Source organism: Lutra lutra, chromosome 12 (genome assembly GCF_902655055.1).
Source record: "Lutra lutra chromosome 12, mLutLut1.2, whole genome shotgun sequence".
NCBI lineage: Eukaryota > Metazoa > Chordata > Mammalia > Carnivora > Mustelidae > Lutra > Lutra lutra.
In genome coordinates this window covers 69,906,196-69,925,295 of record NC_062289.1, presented here as the reverse complement: position 1 = coordinate 69,925,295, position 19,100 = coordinate 69,906,196, and the positions used below count along the sequence as shown (strand labels likewise).

The following is a 19,100-nucleotide window of genomic DNA, read 5'->3' as shown; positions in this document are numbered from 1 at the left end:
TGTCCTTCCTTGGAGGGTCAATGTCACATGGTGGGAACACAGGTTTCACAGAAGCAGGTGAAGGAGAGGGTGGTCATCTATGGGAATGAAGAAGAGATTCTCCCAGAGACCAACAAGGGGCGCTGTGTGACTGTCTGAGGGTTTCTGCAGGAGAGCTTCTCGCAGCAGGGCAGTCTTCCACTGACAGGAGACCTGAAGGCTGGATCTCTAGTTTTTAGTGGGGACAGGCTGGTGTAGTCTCCTTGAGTCTGGATAAGTCCTCGGACCAGGGCCTGTTAGGTCCCAGAAGCTGCTTCCTCCAGGCCCACCAGGGGAAATCTAGTACATCAGGAATTCTCCCTATCAAAGGCCCATAGAACTGGAAATGCACAGGAGGGAGAAACAGGGGTAGGTCTCATTTGCATGAGCAGGCCCTCCTTTTGGACAGGGGATAAGACAAAACAGGGCAGCCAATCTCAGCTCTGTGAGCTAAGAAGAGGCTGTGTCATCATGGCCTGGAGCTCTGTTCTCCTTGTGCTCTTCTGTCACTGCACAGGTAGGGACAGGCCCCAGGGCAAGAGGGTGGCACCCCAACCTAATAGATCCCTCTGGCCCAGCTCCTCAACCACATGCACCCTAACACTTCTCTTCATTCTGATGTCTGTGCTTGCAGGTTCCCTGTCCCAGCCTGTGCTGACCCAGACGCCCTCCCTCTCTACATCTCCGGGAACAACAGCCAGACTCACCTGCACCCTGAGCAGGGACATCAGTGTTGGTAATAAAAACATGTACTGGTACCAGAAAAGCCTGGAAGTCCTCCCCATTTTTTCCTGTACTACTACACAGATCCAGACAAGAAGCTGGGACCTGGGGTCCCCAGTCGTGTCTCTGGTTCCAAAGATGCCACCACTGATATGGCAAGTTTGCTCATCTCTGACCTGCAGCCTGAGAACGAGGCTGACTATTACTGCAGTGTAGGTTACACCAGTGGGAGCAGTTTTCATTACCCACAGTGTGTCAGACAATGAAGAAGTGAGACAAAAACCTCTGGACACTCAGACCTTGTCTTTGAGCCTTTTGTATTGAGAAACATTTGTGGGGCTTCCTATCAGATGTATGCCATGGTGCAATGCATGGTGACAGACACAGATGAGAGACTGTGACAAAGTCCTGGTTCCATGTGGTGACACATATATTGAGGTGGTTAATTCCTTCACTGGTGACAGCAGTAGAACATATTCCCCAGCAATTTGGGCATGAAATGGGGCCCTGCTGGAACTCTGTCCTTTCCTTACACATGGAACTAACCCATAGAGAGTCTCAAATATTAGACAAAATGTATATTAACACTAATAAATATTAGCATCACTAATACATTTCGTCTTGTTACACATGTAGAACAGAAGATGACATTCACCCAGAAGCACCACACAACATCATACTATGTTTTAGGAATCATTACACACATACGTATATTTTCTTTTAAGATTTTATTTTAGGTACTCTCTAAACCCAGCTTGGGCTCAAACATGCAGCCATGAGATCTAGTGTCTCATGCCCCAGGGACTGTGCCAACCAGGCACACGTCTAGGTGCACATTTCAGGACAGAGAGTCACCTGCGGCTCATTGCAGCCACCAGGTCCTGCTTTTTGCCTCCAAATGAGAAAACTAATTTAGTAGATGAATATTCTGAGGAGCCTCCCGTCCTTAACAGAGATTTCGCCAAAAAGCTGTTTGTTTGCCGCTGGGAACTGGCAGTGAGCCTGGAGTCCAGAACCTGTACTGTCTTAATGTGCCGCTATTAACCTGAAATGAAGTCTCTGGGTCAAATATGTAAAAATCCCTGGCAGCTCAGCTCAAGGTCACTCACACTCTATATGGTTGGTTGTTTTGTGGTTGTTTTTTCCCCTTTCATTTTAGAGTCAAACACACCATTCCTGGAGCCACAGAATTCTCAGGGCCTCACTGATGGACAGCACATACACACATACAAATATAAATACATAATTTATATATAAACACATAAATATAAATATTATTAAATTTATATATAAATATATAAAATTATATAATCAAATTATATATATGATAAAATATATAAATATATAAAATTATATATTCAAATATATATATATAATTTTTATATATTTATATATATTGCTTTGCCCCACTTTGCATCACAAATTAAGTTTCTTGCCTTCCAGGAGGTCTTAAAGCAGGCTCTTAATTAAATTAATTAATTAATTAATTTTAAAGATTTTATTTCTTTGGTTTATAATTTTATATTTTATGAAATTATAAGATTTTATGTATTTATTTATTCATTTATTTAATTTGAGAGAGATAGAGAGTGAGACAGGGAACAAAAGCAGGGGAAGTGGGAAAGGGAGTAGCAGGCTTCCGAATAGCAGGGAGCCCAGTGAGGGGCTTGAGCCTAGGACCCTGGGACCATGACTAGAACCAAAGGCTGATACCCAATGACTGAGCCATTCAGGCGCCCCAGGCTCTTAATTTTATTTTATTATTATTATTTTTTAATTTTTTTAAAGATTTTATTTATTTATTTGACAGACAGAGATCACGAGTAGGCAGAGATGTAGGCAGAGAGAGAGGGAAACAGGCTCCCTGCTGAGCAGAAAGCCTGATGAGGGGCTTGATCCAAGGACCCTGAGATCATGACCCGAGCCAAAGGCAGTGGCTTTAACCCACTGAGCCACCCAGGCGCCCCAAGTTTCTTAATTTTAAGTTAAAATAAAGCAGAGCCTTTACTGTGAGAAAGAGAAATGTTTCATTGTAATTTAGTGACAAATTCAAATACGTCTGGGAGATTGGCCTCCCATTGAAAGTTCTCAGTTCAGTTTGGTAATGCTTGAAGCTGCCACCATGGTTAATTAAGGGGGATGTATTTGCAGTAGTTGCCAAAAATCTCATTTAAATGTGCCTCTGTTAACAACCCATGCAGGGAAGTCACAATGTGATGATCCACAACTCAGATTTACCCGATTGTCGAAAAGGCATTATCTTTCTCTGTGTACCAAGTTAATCTTTATTATTTCAACATTTAGTTCCTATTTTGTTTAAAACAGTTCATGTCTTCATGGGTCGCGAGGGAACAAATGGATTCTGCATTTATGCTTTCGTCTATATCGTCATGGGATATTAACAGGCAGCCTTTATATTTTTGGCCATTTTTTTTGTTTCCATTCTAATAACATGTAGGAATGTTTCATTCCCTACTGTAAAATCTTTTCACACAACTATTCGCAACCAGTGTGTCTTCTTTGGTGGGTGTTGCTTGGTTTTAAAAAAGATAAGTAGACTGTCTATGTACTTACTGTTGAATTTTTAGAGTTCTTTATATTTTCTGTGTGCACATCTTAAGATTAAATGAAAAAAAAGAGTAAGTGACAGAAACAGTCCTTCTATCTGCTAGTCCATTTGTTCACAGTCATGTGAGAGAAAAGAACAGAAGTTGCCAAACTGCAAGTTAGTGCAATGGCACCCTTGTTGTGCTGATTTTTAATCGAAGGGAAATTTAAGCTTGGATTTAAGGCAAGAAAGAATCATTGGGAAACTACCATACATTAAGGCTCAGAGAGCTATTCAGGAAGTGGAGAATGAAATTCTCGATAAAAATAAAGTAATACACAAGAGGATATGCATTGCTCAGTTCTCACAGAAGGAAAGATGGATGGATGGATGGATGGATGGATGGATGGATGGATAGGTGGATGGATGGAAGGAAGGGGGTAAGGAAGGAATGGAGGGAGGAAGGGAAAAAGGGAGGGAAGAAGGAGGTGTTCCTTACTCAATGACTCACACAATCCCATCTATCCTTCCAAATCCTATTCCTTGAGGTCACATTCCTGACCTAGAGCTCACTCTCCAGTGACTCTATGTTCTCCTTTCCAAAGACCACCATGCAGTCCATGATTCTGTGCCCCAGGATTCCTGGGTTGGCCTTGACTGATACTAACAGGCCTCCAGGCCTGGGCAGAGGAAGGGGAGGTCAGGACCTGAGGGGTTTGGGTTAGAGCTCCTGGATTAACAGGGCTGGGAAGAATGAAGGAATCCATATTTCTTAAAAGAATGCTTCTCTGCATGGGTCCCAGAGTGCCCTGGGATAACTCTCCTTGTCTCCCTCTCTTTCTCCACAGGATCCACTCACAGGGCTCTCAGGCACACACCAGGCTCTCCTGAGATTTTTCTGGGTGCAAGGTAATCCCTCCTGTTGACCCTGCAGGTGATGAGTCTTCATGGCAGCCTTCCTGCCTGAGAGGAGCTAGACTGCCTGCTATGACCACAGGGATTCACCACCATGATGGCACCTGCCCAATGTCCTCCACACACATTTCACTAATTATCACCCTTCTGGCTCTATTGCCCCATCTTCACTCAGGCGAGCTCTCTTCTTCACAGTCTCCAAACCTGAGAGATGAGACTCCTGGGTTATTCCTTTTGTCCTTTCCTTCACAGATACAGGAGGACATGGCTCCTATAGGAGCACATCCTCAAGATGTCTGACATGTTTTTTCCTATTTTTCCATTTTTTTCTGCCAAAGTTTCCTCAAACCCACACATGCTCCTCTTGTCTGATGTGATTCTAATGTAGCCATAAGATGTCTGGTCATACATGCAGTCTAGTGCGTGTCACATCTCCACTGCCAGGTCTCTGCTGCCCAGGACAATGATTTGCTCAGGGGTCTGCCCAAACCCTCTGCACCCTGCCTACCCCTGAGACCACTGTCACATCTCTCTGTGCTCATCTAAGGGTCTGTGTGTCTGCTGCCCCACTTGGCCTGTGTCATTAACAAAAGAGGGGGAGGATTAAAAATGACATTGCAAGACTCCACCAAATAGCTGAATTTTAGAATAAAACCAAACTGTGGAAAGACAATGTTCTGTGCCTTTGTAGATGTATTTTATTTTTATATTTGATGGTGGTGGTTGTGCTCACAAGGGAGGTCCTCATAGGAACAGAAGGCCTTTATAGAAACAACACATTCTTTTTGTATTTTTCAAGTTCTACTTTTAGTTATTTTGTTACATCTACAAGCACACACAATTGAACAATGACTTTAGGGGGCTTTCATGTCATTGGTCCAATTGTGTACTCAGCTAATTCAATTCCTTTGAAATTTAAATACCATATATTATTTTCACATATTGATTTTAATTAATAAGTAAATTATTTTACAAAATTAATCATTCTCATTCCTGAAATAGTGATTTATATGACATACATTGAACTATATGTGTGGAACCAAATGATGGACATCAACAAAGTAAGATTTTAATTAAAAACATATCTAAAATAGCCCATTATGCAACTTAAAATTGAATTTTCTAACATATCTCTATACCATATTATAACAAATATTTCAGAAGTTACTTAAATGCACACAGTTCTTTTAATTACAGAAAGAGTAATGCAAATATTTTATTTTTCTCCATCTGTCTATTATGCATTTCAAATTGTCCTGGGGTTGACCAGAAGGCTCCTACCATGGAGGAGGTCAGCAGAGGGAACCAGGTATGACACTGACAGCTCTTGCCTGGGACCTGCAGCTGTCAGGTTCCAGGATAATTTTTTTTCCTTCCTGCTTCATGCCCTGAGCCCATTGTGAAAGGCACTGCTATGTGTGTTTCACACATAACAAGAGGTGGCTGTGCTGTCCAGTCACCCCATCTGTCTGCCATGGGATCTGTAAGTGTATGTTTGCATATGTCTGAGGACACTTGCTGATGCTGTGCACTGGGGGCTGGTTCCGGGGCTCCAGACCAGCTGCCACCTCACACAGACAATGGAGGCCTGAGACTGACCTGTGGCTGCAGCCCTGGCTCTTGTCTTATAGGAGACTTAAGTCTGTGCATGTGAAGGGTTTTAAAGCTCACACTCATGCATCATCTCTTCCATTGAGCAGACAGCAGGTCCAACATTAGTTTTCAAGTGAGCTTCTCTTCAGTGAGTTACTCCACGTAGTGTGTGTCATGGTTGGAAGACACCTGGGTTTATTGTAGAAATGATAATAATTAATGGTTTCCATGTATTAATCCATTTAAAAATAATTCACACTTCTTACAATTTCTAATGCCTTTACATAAAAGGTTTAAATTCTAGTACAATTAATGGATTGATTTGGTACAGACAGTACTTGTGGTCATAAGTAGGAAGCACACAATGTTCACTTTTGTGCATGTGACATACATCTCAGCATGTCTTACTAGAGAGTCAGAACTGGATGCATGTCTTTAGTTTGTGCTGGGAAGTCAGACAGGATATCTGAGTCCAGCGGTGGAGGGACAGGGAGCCCAGGGCTGCCTGTCTTCAACTGTGACCACCCCCTTCCTGGCCTCCCTGACAGGAGGACTCAGCAGCTGAATCTTCCTGGAATTGAGCCCTTCTTCAGGGACAACCAAGGGCCTCTAGAGACTCAGAGCTGGATTCAGATTTGATTCTATGTCATGATGTCCATGTGCTTCCTCCCCTGCATCCTCCTCCCTAGCCATCCCCCATACATTGGGGGATAGAAGGAGAGAGACCCTCAGACAGGCATACCTGTGAACCCCCGTGATGGCCTTGGAGCTGCTGGGCTTCTACTGGGGGTGGGTGTGCATGTGCATGAGGAGCCCCTCCTCAGGGACATGTATCTCAGTGAGAGACTGAGGGGGGGGGTCCCAGCAGATCTGTAGATCTCAGGTTGAAGAGCTGACTTGACTGCACCTTGGCCCAGAACTGTCCCCTCCACATGCTTCCCAGGTTCTGCACAGGTGACAGGCAAGGTGCAGCAGGAGACTCACCTTCTCTCTCCTCATATGCTAAGGTATCTCTCATGGGATAGATCTGAAGCAGACACAAACACACACATATCATGCCCCTGATCCACCAGCACTCAGCCTCTCTGGGCTTCTAGTCATACCTCCTTCTATACCCGATATGAAAGTGAAGATCCTGAATCCAAGAACCATGCTAGGGACAGTGGTGGTAGCATCTCCATGGCTTAGCCAGTTCTTGTCATGACACAGCTCTTCTCAGTCTCCTGTCAGCTGAGTCCAGAGCAGAGTTATGGGCACATGTGGCAAATCTTCTCTCTCCCTGGGAGAAACCAAGGCCTCCTTAGCAGAACAACAATGGGACATAACCAGGACTTCACTCAGGGACAACAGATCAAGGATGGAGTGGCAAAGAGATAAAATACCTTTTAAGACACTTTCCAGTTGCTCTGAATATCCCCCATTCCCTATGGGGTTGGCACCTCTAACTCTGAATGCCACCCAGCGAGCTCCAGGGACACCTGTAGAAGTTGAGCATGTCAGGCGCACAATGGTTAGAAACCTAGGAAACCAGAAGGCAGATGGTCATCATCTGGTCATCAGAAGTAGGGAACTGGTTACATTGAAAGAACACACTCCTTGCCCATCAAATGTGGGGAAACCTTGATGTTAGATCTGGGCCTTGAGGGCCAGAGTGGGAGGAGGAAAACCCTCTGGAGATGCTTTAAATCCTGTCCCAGAGAGTTTCCAAGGTATAGAATACTGACCTCAATAGGCAGTTTGGTTTGTAGAGATGTCCTGAATTTACCCATAAATCTGACTCTAAAAATTTGGCTTGTTATCAATCACTGGGCTGTTGTTGGTCGAGTTATTGTTACACCCATCGCTGTGCTGACAAAGCTCGTCCTATGTGGGTGTGGACAGTCTCCTCTGTGCCAGCAGTGCATGTGGACTGTATTGCTGTTTCTCAGGATGGCCTTGCTTTCTTTAACAGATTACAAAGTCTTGTCCATCACCCATTGTCTTGCTCTTGTCCCAAAATCTACTCAGAGGAAGTATGTGCTACTTGTTGGTAGGGGGTCAAAGACCATACTCACCCCGCCCGTTAGTCTCCCTTTCTGCTTCGCTGACCAGCATTATTCCAAGGATGGCTTCTCATCCATGTCAGCATGGGAGGCATCTGAGCACATAGAGGCTCATGGAGGGAGAGTAGCTATAAGAGGTGGGGATGTTGCCACCCTTCAGTTTCTGATCAATGGGGCACAGGTGAAAACACTCCCCTTTTTGTGAAGAAGAAGACCAGACAAAGGACTGCACAACTCTGGGAAATCACTGGGACTCCCCGAGGTCCATGAACTGAGCCCAGAGTTTTCAGAGGAGGGGTCTGAGGTAGTGGAGATTTGATTTAGGAAGTATTAAGAACTTGGGGATCAAGGCTGCCTCCACACCGAGCAGACAGATCCAGCTGGGCTCTCAGAGCTTTAGGCCATGAACAGGTGTTTGCCCTGTGATCAGAGGAAACACTGTGGACGTGTTCTGTGGTCCTTACACAGTTGCTTAGTGAGGACCATTCTAGCAAAGTAGACTGGACTTGGTGGCTGGGTCCTGTGCTCCCTGATGGGGACTCAGAATTTGTGTCCTCTCAAGCCTGTCAGACTCCCATGAGTGGGGACCTGTATGTGGTTTCAGCAGGTGCTACCTCCCAGGGCTCTCACCAGGGGTGAGGCCAACTGCTATTGTCTTCAGTGTATGTGTGAGTTGTGCTTCATCTCCAGGACTCAAGGAGGGGCTGGACAGTCACTGAATGCCCATAATTTGCGTGGACAGCCCCTTCTGTGACAGAGGCTTGAGGGGAAAAGGAGGCCTGGAGCAGCCCAGGCCACTGTGGGGACTTGAGTCTGTATCACAATGGCCTGGATTTTTATCTCTTGGTCCTACTCTCTCACTGCACAAGGAAGGACTGGCCTCAAGGACACAGAACAAACTGTCCATCTATGTCAGCCACTCTGACTTAGAGGTTTGAGGAATATACTCTGGCCCCTGATGAATCAGCCGTAAGTGGGTTTGCAGGTTCTGTGTCCCACCCTGTGCTGACTTGGCCACCCCCTCTCTCTCAGCATCTCTGGGATCATCAGCCAGACACACCTGCACCATGAGCAGTGGCTTCAGTGTGTCAAATTCTGCCTTATCCTGGTTCTAGCAGCAGCCAGGAAGCCCTCCCTAGCATCTGCTGAGGTGCTACTCTGACTCAACAGGTCTCTGAGACCCCAGCTTCTTCTCTGTGTCCAAGGATGCCTCAGCCCATGCAGGACTTCTGCTCATCTTCTGCAGCCTGAGGACAAGGTTGACTCTCACTGGGATACAGATCACGGCGGTGAGAGCAGCTTTCATTACTCACAGTGTCTCAGATAAAGAGGAAGCAAGACAAAGACCCTTGGGCCCACGGACCTTGGCTTCAGACTATTTTCATTGAGAAACTTATCCTGGAGACACACAGGGGGTACATATCTGTTGGAAGATCTGTTCTTGAACAGAAAAGAAATACCCAGGTTATGCCTGCAAGGTGACACATCACATGGCATTCCTGGAAGACAGGGACAGATGAGGTATCAGAGCTCAACTACCATCACCACTCAACACTGAGAAGTTGAAGAGGAATAAATACTGTGTTTACAACTGAACATGTGACCCAGTGAACATTCAAACACATTCAGTTTCACCATCTTACTCCATAAAGTGTGACCTTGTGTCACTACTGATGTATCCACAGCTGATACCCTGATGACAACCTTGGCCAAAGACACACTCTCCTTCCTCTGAACCAGTTACATATGAACTTGGACCAGATCCTACAGACTCTCCCTGACAGCATACCCCACCCCTCTGTCTGCTCCCATGTCCTATGAGCTTTAGTCTCTCCCTCTGGGTCTTCAGGCTGAACTCTGTCTCCACATCAGGATTTCAGAGAAAACTGGGACTGATTGTGCTGTAGTTTCCAGTCTCCAGGGTCCATCTCTAGGGAGGAGAATGACCAGAAAAGAGAGCTGCATAAAACCCCTCACATTCTCCTTTTTGTTTTTGTCATTTATCAAGACCAGGACATCTGATTTAGGAAATTGTAAAAAGGTTTGCTCTCATTGACTCCTCGCTGTCAAAGTAAATCCTCCCCCGTGGAGAAGGTGTTTGAGTTACTGGTCTTTAAATCAGGTATACAGGACCCTGAAGATAAAGAATAATCCCTCAAGGGGCACCTGGCTGGCTCAGTGGGTTAAAACCTCTGTCTTTGGCTCAGGTCATGATCCCAGGGTCCTGCAATCTAGCCCCACATCAGGCTCTCTGCTCAGCAGGGAGCCTGCTTCCTCCCCTTTCTCTCTGCCTGCCTCGCTGCCTACTGGTGATCTCTGAATGTCAAATAAATGAATAAAATCTTTAAAAAAAAGAATACAGTGTGCAGTGTGCAGAGAAGCGTTAAAAAGGGCTGAAGGTCACTTGGCCTCATTTGTGGTCACACACACACCAGACACAGACATGCGCATGCACGCACACACACACACATACACAAACACAGCTGTCTTCCCTCTGGTTGTATATTTTCCTGAACTCTGCAATTTCTGGGGCTTCTTTTCCCTTTAGAAATCAGGTCAACTTGTGCACACCTAGCTGTTCTCAGTGCCACAATCTCCAAGAAGCATAATCTCCACAAGTAGTAAACACCAGTGACATTAAGTATGGCTGGGGTCCTGTCACTAGGGCAACGAGGATGTGCCCTGACCACCTGCTCTTCTGTGATGAGCTGATACTAAGAGTTCCCAGGACAAGTCTCTGTCCCCATGGGCAACTCAACCCTTGGCCATCTCTGGGCTCCAGTCAGTGCCTGAGGTTGACCAGTACATTGATCCTGGGACCCCAGCCTCAGTGCTGTTCCCAAGGAGCTCTAGGCCCATGTGGGACAGAAGACACAATGTCCTGTGGTCTCAGCATTTGGCTGTTACTCCCTTAGTCATCTCCCTGACACCTTGAAAGAGGCTGGAGATCTGTTGAGATTCCTCTGTCCTAACACAGTGCCACAGGGCTGTGACACTGGGGACTCTGTCCCTTTTATCTCCAACTCTCCTCCACTCAGATATGGAACATGGACAGAAACTTCCCATCTAGTTGGTCTTGGGTAAGAGAACTTCCTTCGTCTAGTCATTGGTAGCTGAGTGAGCAATTGTTCTGACCTGAATGTGCTGAACACAAGGCACAGGGAGTAGAGTTATGCACACCCCTGAGTCCAGTCTGATTCCAAATCTTTCCTTCCTGGAGGGTCTGTCTGTGTTTGGTAATTCCGTCTCTGAGATGGCTCTGAAGTTCACAGAAACAGCTTCTTCTTGGGTTTCACTGGGCACCACGTCAGCTTTTTACCTGCCAGACCAGACCCATGATACACATCTCATGACTGCAATAATAGAAACAAATCAAGTGATTTTAGAAACAAATTTATAGACTCAAAATTAGCTGAAAATGGAAGACATTTGTTTTCCATTGTTTTTGCATTCATGCCCTTAACCATAAATTCCATCCATTTTCTCTCTGCAACAAACAGGTGTGACAAAAGTACGCTAGTGATTTTACTTGCATCTTCTCCTTGTCATTATCCCTGACTTTATATCAATCTGACTGAGTTAAATTTGGATAAACTCGCCTGGATCCATTTCAAGTGCAGAGCTGGCAAAGTAGTTACTAATAAATAAAATGTGTCACTGCATCCCTGTCACGTCTGCAGTGTCACTCCTTCCTTTATAGGACCTCCTGCAGGTTTGTCCCTTGTACTTTGAGGTCAGTGTCACAGAGTCTCATGTTGCAGGGCTTCTGTGGACTTGTGTCTGTGCTGGGAGGACAGTTCCTAGAAGGGAATTACTGTCCACAGTGTGTGAAAGAGTGTGGTTTCAAGTAGGTACAAGTGGTGAAAGATGACAAAGATGTTCAGTGAGTAAACCCTCTAGGAATACAACCCTCTAGGAATTGGAATAACCCCTCTAGAATTATACTAAAACTTGTAGAGAAGAGCTCCCATCTTCTGAGTGCTTGCCCTGGAAATCACAGAGGAGTCCCATAAAAGAAAAGGTCCAGCATCCACCACAGAATGGTCCATGTGTCCTCTGGGTCCCATCACTGCTCTGAACTTCATCCTGATCTAAGGGGAGATTGTGCAGAGACACTTTTGAGTCCTGACCCATGAGAGCCATGGACAGACTCACTCCGAGTCTAACTAGAGAATAATGTCTGCAATGTGGAAAGGAATCATAAGGGGAGCCCTGGCCTGGCTCTAATGCAGCAGACAGTGGTCAGTGCCGTGGGAAGGCCAGAGCTTTCTGATGAGCATTGGTCACCATGTCACCCAGGGGTGTTTCTGGGCCTGGACACAAGGGTGTCCTCAGGTCCCATTTCTGAGGGATCAGAAGTGATCAGAGATGGGCCTGTCACCTGACCCTGACTGTGCCCTCTGCTCTGGGCTCACAGTTGGGAACTCTCAACCCAATAGTTACACACAACAACACCCACTTCCCAGCCACCCTGACATCTTCAGTCAATGAAATCTGACTCACGACCAATGAGGGGTCAGAAAGGGGGGGGGTCTCATTTGCATGGACAGTTCCTCCTTCTGACAGAAGATGGAGATAGAGGGATTAGGGGAAGTCTGCCCAGCTGTGGGGCACAGAAGGCAAGATTGGTGACTTTATCTACCATGGTGGTGTCCATTCTCATCTTCTTACTCCTTACTCATTGCACAGGCGATGGATGTGGAGACAAGAGAAGTGGTCCTGGGAGGATATGTGGGTCCTGTTTCCTTTTGTCTCTAGACTCCACCATCACCCTCTCTGTGTCTCTCCTCCTTGCCAGGTCCTCAGCCCAGTCTGTGCTGACTCAGCCACCCCCCATGTCTGGGGCCAGGGACTACAGTGTCACCATCTCCTACACTGGAAGCAGCTTCAACCTCAGTAGTAATTATGTGAATGGCACCAACAGCTCCCAGGAACAGCCCCCCAAACCATCATCTATCATTATAACAAATGACTCTTACGGGTCCCTGATAGATTCCTCATTCCTGATCAGTCAGTTCAGGCACCCTGACCATCACTGGGCTCTAGGCTGAGGAAGAGGCTGAGTATTACTGCTCAGCATGGGACATCAGGCTCCGAGCTCACAGTGCTCCAGGCTTGTGGGGAAGTGAGACAAAAACCTACTTAGTCATTTGCAAAGAGGGGAACACCTCAGGAATTGCCTGACAATCTCACCTGTGATTCTTTTTTTCATTTGCTGATGCTTTAATCCCAGGTCCACCAAGGGGCAGCACCAGAGAGTGAGGCTCCTTCTGCCCCTTCTATTCTCAAAGTCATTCTAAGCAGCCAATTCTTAGAAGATTCTTCATGAAAACAGAAATTTGTTGTCTTTACCAATGAGGGACAGTTTACTTCTAGACTGGTTCTTTTTCACTTTTTTTTTCCTTCTGATTTTAAGAGTAATGAATGAAACATTCTATTTTTCCACTCCAGAAAAACATTCTATTTTTCCACATACACACACATGGAATGGAATATTACAAGGACATCAAAAAACTGAAATCTTGCCATTTGCAATGCTGTGGATGGAACTAGAGGATATTATGTTCAGTTAAATATGTCAATCATTATCATACGATCTCTCTGATATTTGGAATTTAAGAATCAAAACAGAGGATCATAGGAAAAGAGAGAAAAAATAAAACAAGACGAAACCTGAGAGGGAGACAAACCATAAGAGACCCTAAATCATAGGAATCAAACTGAGGGTTGTTGGAGGGGAGGGGGTGAATGGATGGGGTGATTGGGTGATGCACATGAAGGAGGGGACGTGATGTAATGAGCACTAGGTATTCTATAAGACTGATAAATCACAGGCCTGTACATCTGAAACCAATTCTACATTATATGTTAATTAATTGAATTTAAATTTTAAAATTGTTAGAAACTGAAACAAAATGAGTGGAACCTGTAAATGTAAAGATATAGGAGACTGCACGTGACCTCTCTACTCTAGTAGATAAGGTTGCTTCCCATGGGGAACGGGTGGATTTTTTTGATGGGACTTCTCTGTTTACTGAAATTGAACAATTAGGTAAATGGATTGGTGGTGGTAGAACCAGATTTCTCACTTTGGAAATGGAAATTCACAGATATACCCGAGGGAAGAAGCTTAAGTGAAGTGTGTGGTCATGTGTTAGAGCTGGAGGTGGCAGTTTGGAAGCATGTGTGATCTGATGAAGACAGAAAATTGCATGTTCAAACAGTTACCAACATGGCCATATTTATGGGTTAGTTCATATGTCCTTTGTCTGCTGAACAGAAGGGGAAGGAATGATGCCCGACTGCTATGAGATGCATTTTCCCAGATATTTCTTTCTAATACCGTTTTCCTGGGAAATTATGCCATATTCTTCAGGAAGATGTTTAATCCTCAGATCAGAAACTAGGCAGGATGAGGATGGAAGGCCTTGTAGTGTCAGAAACTAAAAATTGTTCAAAACAATCACAGGCATATCAGTGCACACCCAGCACACACAGGAATGTATTTGCACGTGCATGTGTGCATGCACATAAACGATGACAAGAGTGTGTGGAGGAGCTCGTGAGCCACCTTAAAAATGCTCCAATTGGGTAAAACTGGAAGAACTTGAGGAATGAACAAATGTAATACATAGGTTATAACTCAGCATCTAAATAGCTGTCCATGATTCATATTGTTAACTGGTTGAGGAAATAAATAAATGGAGAAAGAAGAGACGCATTACCATGCAGTATACTTCCAGGAACATGTGACAACTTTTGACCATGAAGGATTCCAGGCATAATCCCCACTCAGTAAGTGTAGACAGTCACTAGAGACCGTTGGTTTCAGAAAAGGTCAGAGTAAGAGAACCTTATGGAGACATCATGACTAAATGTAACAAAGAACCCCAAATGGATCTTAGAACAGAAAAAATAGCACTACTTTGTTTTTCTTTTTTTTCTTTTTTTCTTGATAAGAAATCCACTTTATTTATTTTTTATTAGGTACAGTTAATCAGCCTACAGCACATCACAAGTTTTTTAAAATAACACTAGTGTAAAGCTAAGAATATCTACAATAAACTGGGGTCATTAATTGCTAATGGGTTGAACTGTGTCTCTAGCGTTCATGTGACAGAGTTCCAACAGAGCCCATGTTTCAGGACGTGACGTTATTTGGGAATTGTGTTCCTGTAGATGTAAACAGATAAGGGGAGTCCAGGAAGGCTTAATCATATGTACAATATTCCCTGTCAACTTTGGTTTTCCTCTATTTGCTTGGAATTATGCTGAGATGAATCTGAGTCATCTGAGTGTTTTAGAGAAAGAGCCTAGGAATCAAATATTTATTTTCATTGAGAATCCTGATATTACATGACAAAAATATTCTAAAAAGTTCTGTCATCTTTTTACCAACAATCTGTGGGGAATTTACAAAATAAACATGATAAGCCTGAATATGGGTGAGATAGTAGTTCGTGGTAGCCCCTTGGTTTAGGAATAGATAAATTCTGAAAGAAAGAGGTCCTTTGTACAGTACAATGGTTTATTTTTTTTTATTTTTAAAGATTTTATTTATTTATTTAATAGAGATCAGAAGTAGGCAGAGAGGCAGGCAGAGAGAGAAAGAGAGAGAGAGAGGGAGCAGGCTCCCTGTGGAGCAGAGAGACTGATGTGGGGCTTGATCCCAGGACCCCAGAATCATGACCTGAGCTGAAGTCAGAGGCTTTATCCCACTGAGCCACCCAGGTGCCCCATACAATGGTTTATATGAATTCTTGTGGTGAGAATAACAATAAATCTGGACTAAGAAAAAGAAAAGGAATCACAGGTACATTAGAGAGACACAGGACATAATAAATCCAAGGCTAACTATAAAGCATAGAGAAAACCCAGTTTGGGATTTATGAACAGTGAATACATTTCACTGAAAGCATTTCTTCTTGTGCCAAATGCAAACATCAAAGGCTAGGACCTGTGCACTGAGGTTATGGGATGTAACAGGAGACTCTCAGAATACAGCAACAACAACATTAGCTACATTGTAAGGATGACCCACATAGATTTCTTATCAGGTACAAACCAACAGTGAGCCTTGGGGAATATGTGGCCTTGAATTTGGTTTAGATTGCACACTGCTAGTGGCACCAGGCATCTATATTAAGCAAACTCTAACATCAGGTAACACTAATATATCCAGTAGCATAAACACTGTAAAATAAACCCTGCATCTGTTGGCCTGGAAGTTATGAGTGACCTGGAGAAAATTAATGTCCTTGTTCCCAACTCCAAGGAGAGGACCTACTCCTTCTCCTTCCCTGGGCACTGAAGTCACAAAGATCCATCTGTGAAACTCCTGCTATCTTCTAGGAGTGCTGTGTGGTATGACAGCAGCAGGGTCACAAGGGCTGAGTCAGAGGTGGCCTATTTGGACCAGCCCTGAGATGGCAGGTGTCTGCGCTAAAACTCCCAGGAGCACACTTAACTGGCTTTCATTTACTAAGGCAAACAGGGTCCCCGCAACAGTGTGACTGTCTCACACTTGTGCCCCAGGAGCTGCAGGAGCCCTTGGACTGACTCCCTCCCTCACATAATGTTTCTCCCTCCAGAGTCATGTCGTCCTTCCTGATGCAAGGCCCAGAGAGGTGGACCATTGCATAGAATTAGCCATTTTGCATGAAGAATGTTGAGCAGGAGCACCTTCAGGAGAGAGAAGAGTAGAAAAATGGGGAAGTGGGGTATTGAGGCTAAAAGTGAGGCCTCAGCAGCTGATTTCTTGAAGCATCTCTCCATGGACTGTGTCCTTTTCCCTTTCTCCCTCTTCAATCACAGGTTACTGAAGTCCTTCCAGCAAATGAAAGGATGTGAGGGACACCTACTTACCACCAAATGAAAGGATGTGAGGGACACCTACTTACCACCAAATGAAAGGATGTGAGGGACACCTACTTACCACCTTTCCTCTTGGCATCCATCACAGTGGTCTTTCTTCCTGTTCTTTCTACCACCTTCTTAGCCTACTTCCAGGGTCCGAGATCAGAGAGTGGTGGCATCACCATTTACAGTTTTGGAGTCTGTGCAAAAAAATATAAATATAAATATAAATAGTGTGTATGTATATATGCATTAATTTATATATAATATCACGTGTTTATACTTTTATCTGTATGTGTATATATATATATATATATATATGCATATACTATATATACACATATATATATATAGCATAGAATTAGTAATAAACACTGTTCCTCAATCAAAGAGCAAGGTAGAAGTTATCATGAGACAGTGGTAACAGAATGCAAAGAAATATTGAAATACTTAAAATATAAGGAGAGTGTGGCCCAAACTCATTTCTAATCCTGGAAAAATCATGGCACATACCCAGACATGATCAGTATTAGATATGAAAATTATTGGACTATCCCACATTCAAACATGGAGACACACAGTCTTCAGCATATTAGCATGAAGAATCCATTGTCAATTGACACAATTCCCCTTGACAACCAGGGAGGAATTGGGCTGAAAACAGGGCCTTTGTAGGGTCTCTTGAGGACAGGGGATGAGGATTGTGGAGGGGCTGCAGACAGGAAGAGGTAAGACTGATATGTTAGATGCCCCAATGAGCAGCTTAGGCTCTCAGTATCCATTCCTGACACACTGTGAGAGAGAAAGATGTGGTTGTTGGACACACTGACAAGAGAGACAACAACATTTTAGTTGGTGGTAGGAAGCACACAACAGGGTCATTCTTTGATAAAAAGCACAGATCAAAGAGAGCTCTTACCTGGGCAAGGCCACATCTTTCATGTACCACCAAGCAAATTGTTCTCTGCTCTCTGATGCTTCCTGAATTGTCATCAGCTCCTGAATCCCTGGGTTCTTCTCTAATATCCAGTTGTCAGACCCTACTAGTCATCCCTGATAAAGGTGGGGGGGGGTGTAGAACAATTGCTTAATGGCACACGTTTTCTCTTTTGAATGATTAAAAGGGGCTGGGAATGGATAGCAGTGGTGGTACACAGCACTGTGAGTGTGCATATTATCCCTGAATTGTACAATTCAAGTGATTAAAATGTTGAATTATGTATTTATGTATATTTTACCACAATTAGAAAATTACTAGTTCAGAGTTCAAACTGTATATAAAAGCTATACTTACAAAAATTTCCAGGGGCACCTGGGTGGCTCAGATGGTTAAGTCTCTGCCTTTAGCTCAGGTCATGATCTCAGGGTCCTGGGATCAAGCCCCGCATCAGGCTCTCTGTTCAGCAGGGAGCCTGCTTCCCCTTCTCTCTTTTCCTGCCTCTCTGCCTACTTGTGATCTCTCTCTCTCTCTCTCTCTCTCTGTCAAATAAATAAAATCATTTAGAAAGAACTGGAGGTACCAAAATTCCAGACTTGCAGTTATACTAGGGAACTGTAATAATCACAACAGTATGCTACTGGCACATAAATCAATGGAACAAAATAGAAAACCCAGAAATAATCTCACAATTATATGGTCAATTAATTCTTTTCAACAATGAGGGAAGAATATACTATGGGAAAAAGACAGTTTCAACAAATGATGTGGGAAAACTATACAGCTACATGCAGAATGACACTGGAGCGCATTCTTCCACCTTCCACAAAAATAAGGTCAAAATGGATTACAGACCTAAATATGAGACCTGAAACTGTAAAAATTCTAACAGGGAGCACAGGCAGTAATCTCTCTGAGATTGGTTGTAGCATCATTATTCTTGAGATGTCTTCTGAGGTAAGGAAAATAAAGGCAAAAATAAACTATTGGGACTACATCCAAATAAAATCTTCTGCCCAGTGAAGGAAACCATCAGCACAACTAAAAGAAAACCTACTGAATATGAGAAGGTATTTGCAAATGACATATTTGTTAAAGGGCTAATATCCAAAATATTTAAAGAACTTAATAATCTCAACACCAAAATCAAGTAAACCAATTAAAAATTGGGCAGAAGACATGAAGAGAGATTTCTCCAGAGAAGACATACAGATGCTCAACATCACTCATGAGCAGAGAAATGCAAATTAAAACTACTTTGAGATATGGGGCGCCTGGGTGGCTCAGTGGGTTAAGCCGCTGCCTTCGGCTCAGGGCATGGTCTCAGGGTCCTGGGATCGAGTCCCACATCGGGCTCTCTGCTCAGCAAGAAGCCTGCTTCCCTCTCTCTCTCTCTCTGCCTTCCTCTCCATCTACTTGTGATCTCTCTCTGTCAAATAAATAAATAAAATCTTAAAAAAAAAAAACT

The 19,100-nt window shown here is 44.0% G+C and overlaps 1 gene segment (V, D, J or C); it reads left to right on the top strand.

Moving 5' to 3' along the window:
* Nucleotides 1-489: 489 nt before the first annotated feature.
* Nucleotides 490-12,890, top strand: LOC125081794 (probable non-functional immunoglobulin lambda variable 11-55). The segment is given in 3 exon segments: nucleotides 490-535; nucleotides 653-991; nucleotides 12,638-12,890. Coding segments are annotated over 3 exon segments (638 nt in total).
* Nucleotides 12,891-19,100: the final 6,210 nt, after the last annotated feature.